The 3,372-nt window shown below is 39.1% G+C and overlaps 1 protein-coding gene across 1 annotated transcript in view; it reads left to right on the top strand.

The window, feature by feature from the left end:
* Positions 1–3,372, top strand: part of MYEF2 (myelin expression factor 2) — a 25,805-nt gene that overhangs the window by 17,973 nt on the left and 4,460 nt on the right. Inside the window, exons 15-16 of the mRNA XM_045286461.1 lie at positions 54–262; positions 367–418. Of these exons, the coding sequence (XP_045142396.1) occupies positions 54–262; positions 367–418 (261 nt within the window). The remainder of the gene's footprint in view (positions 1–53; positions 263–366; positions 419–3,372) is intronic.

The following is a 3,372-nucleotide window of genomic DNA, read 5'->3' as shown; positions in this document are numbered from 1 at the left end:
TGAGACAAAATCACTGGATTTTCAATTCCTCCCTCCCTTCTCTGAAAATCCAGGTGGTGGACTGGGTGGCGTGAACAGTATGACTGGAGGAGTGGGTATGGGACTGGACCGGATGAGCTCGAGCTTCGACAGAATGGGACCAGGTATTGGCGCTGTTTTGGAAAGGAGCATCGATATGGATCGTGGATTTTTATCAGGTCCAATGGGAAGCGGAATGAGAGAGAGAATAGGCTCCAAAGGCAACCAGATCTTTGTCAGAAATGTAAGCAAATATATATATATGTATGTATGTATGTATATATAGAGGATACTTAAAATTCTCTCTCCCTTTTGTAGATCTGTTACTAATACTACTTTTTATTTTAGCTTCCCTTTGACTTGACTTGGCAGAAGCTAAAAGAGAAATTCAGTCAGTGTGGTAAGTGTGCCGTTCAAAGTAGATTTTTAGATTTGTTAATACTGATTATGGAGGACAAACTGGTGTGAAAATTTTAAAACACCATTTAGACATTTACTCGGGAAAATTTTTTACTAAATAACCATGTTTAATATAGAGCTTTTGATTATATCCAGTGGATAAAGAAAGTGACTTTTGTGTTACCCAGTATTTAAAGTTACTAATATGATCATTATTTGCATTAAAAAAGTATTTTTCTTATGGTAGTATTCTGGTTAGTATATTCCTCTCCTTATTTGTAGTGCAGTGCCGTGATCCACTGAGATGCTGACATCCAAACTGTGGTGTGAGACCCATTCTGCACACTCTGTATTGCCTACGCAGCACAGCACTCTTATTGGTAGCATAGACCCCACTGCAAGGATGCCCGACATATAGGTGCTTTGTGGTAGACCTTATTCTTTTACAAACTTTTTGTCCCAATAATGGTAATACATGTGCAAACTTGGTCATCAAGTCTGCAGGTGAGTGGGTGGTTTATTACTTTTAAAAGACTCGCGGGCTTTCTACTCTCATAAATATGTAACAGTCTCTGAATCTCAGGGCCAGTTAGACCCTTTCCGATAGGGTTGTTACAGGGTGGCTATGCGTCTGCATCACCCGATGGCAGTGTTTGGGTTTTTGAGTGTGTACCAAAGCTCCCTGTGCTGTCAAATGTGATCAAATACCTTAATTGGTAAAGTTCTCACCTGTTTTGTGTGTTTACCAATGGCAGAAATAGTGACATACATAACAGATAATCTTGCTAGTGTTTTTTGTTGTTGCTATTGTGTTGGGTCCCAGAGACGGTAATAACACTTTAAACCTACCTAAAGCCAAGCCCACTGCCATGGAGTTGATTCCAATTCATCGTAACCCTATATAGGCTTTCTGAGGCTGTACATCTTTACAACGGAGCAAACACAGGGGAGCCTCATCTTTGTCTTTTGGAATTGCTTGTGGGTTTGAACTGCTGACCATGCAGCTAGCAGTCCAATACGTAACTTGATGTAGCCACCATGGGTCCTTAGTAAGCGATATGTTGTTGTTAGGCATCGTTGAGTCTGTTCCCACCCAGAAGGACCCTGTGCACAACAGAAGGAAACCCTGCCCGGTCCTGCGCCACCTCTCAGTCGTCCCTGTGCCTGAGCCCGTTGCTGCAGCCGCGGTGTCCGTCCCGTTCTTGGAGGGCCTTCCTCTCGTTCACTGCCCCCTTTATCAAGCGCGGTGCCCTTCTCCAGGGACTGGTCTCTTCTGACAACATGTCATGTCTAAGTGTACAAGCTGTGTAGGTAGTGCACATTAATGAAAAAGGGTGAGAGTAGTACATTGAATGTTTTAGAGCTAATGGAAAGAGTCTGAGGAATATTTTTAGTTTGTAAAAGAGGATGAGTTTAGTTCTCCCAAAAAAAGAATCTGGCTGCTCTCCGTTATATAATACTAGTAGTGTTGCTATGTTCTCGCAGTCCTTTATGGTAACACCTATAGCTTTCATTGTGTTGAAAATATCATAACTTTTCCTTCCTACACTGTAGTTATTTTATTTTATTATGCTGTCACCTTTCATTGCGCCTTTACATGCTCTACGAGTGCATATGAATATATTGTGCAGTCTGAGATCTTCATGCATGTATTCAGTTATTGGTATACATGAAATCCATAAGTATGACATCTTTGAAAATATGCTAGACAGTAGAATCATGGACGATGTGCAAAGTTGATATTGTCCCTGCCTTCAAAGGCTTAGCTACTTGATTGTAGTACTCTAAATTTCAAGGACGAGAAACTTACTGTTTTCTTAGATAAAGGCTGTTGAAAGCTAGTCAAGTAGTAAATAGCTACCACTAAGAGAAAGCCAAATAGTGAAGTTGTTTTGGGAGATAGGTAGTCTTTGAGGGAGTCAGAAAGTAAATGAGAATGATGCCTGCACAGGACCATGAGCTCCATAGTCTACAGAGGAATGAACATATTAACACCTTAGCGTGATTTATCTAATAAGGAGCAGAAGCCACAACATTGATCATTAGTATTATAGTTCCATTGACATTTTTTTCCAAGTGAGATAAGACACTATGTTCAACAGTAGAGATGAAAATTGAAGAAAAGATCAGAACAAAGCAGGTCTAAGAAATGACACTGTGAACATAGGACCAATGTTCAGTTTGACTGTCCTATAACCTCTGTGAGCAGATTTTCCTTTGAGGTCCTGCTTCTATCATATTGAGGGCCCGAGGCTTTCAGGTGGAATTTTGGTCGAAGTGATGTTGCTGTGATAGACAAACATCAGCAATAGAGAGACATTTTCAAAAGGAAACAAATAATATCCAAATACACACTTAAAAATGTATCCAGTTATTTAAACATATAAAGCAAATTGGTTAAATTATTTTTCTAACTGTATTCTCATATTAATTTCTGATCATGAGTTTATTTAAAAATAATTCTTTGTAAAACCTTTGCTTTTAGATTTATATTAGTATCACACTTATGTAATTCCTTATAATGCTAATCTGCCAATTTTTTCTTGAAATGCATTGATGGGATATAAAATTAAGGTATAATGATATATAAAATTAAATACTCAGCTATTGGTAACCATGGATGTGGTTTGGATTTTGCCATAGCACTTTATTTCTGTATTTATTTTAAACCTCCCTGTCTTAGTGTTAGGAATCCTGGTGGTGCACTCAGATAAGCATTGTACTGCTCACCACCATGTTGGCGGATCAAAACCACCAGCCACTCCATAGGATAAAGATGAGGTTGTCTGTTCTTGTGAAGATTTACAAACTTGTAGATCCTACATAGGGTTTTAATGAGTTGGAATAGGTTCGATGATAGTGGAAATAGATTCGACGATAGTGGATTTGGTTTAGTTCTTAGTATTGGACGTTTCTTTTTTAGCCTGCCCAAGCCAGGATTGGACCTTTTGCCAG

The sequence above is a fragment of the Echinops telfairi genome, unplaced genomic scaffold (genome assembly GCF_000313985.2).
Source record: "Echinops telfairi isolate 266 unplaced genomic scaffold, ASM31398v2 ScPeMD7_8;HRSCAF=38, whole genome shotgun sequence".
In the NCBI taxonomy this organism is placed as follows: domain Eukaryota; kingdom Metazoa; phylum Chordata; class Mammalia; order Afrosoricida; family Tenrecidae; genus Echinops; species Echinops telfairi.
The sequence above is the reverse complement of the archived record's forward strand: the minus strand, read 5'-3'. Positions and strand labels throughout refer to the sequence as shown.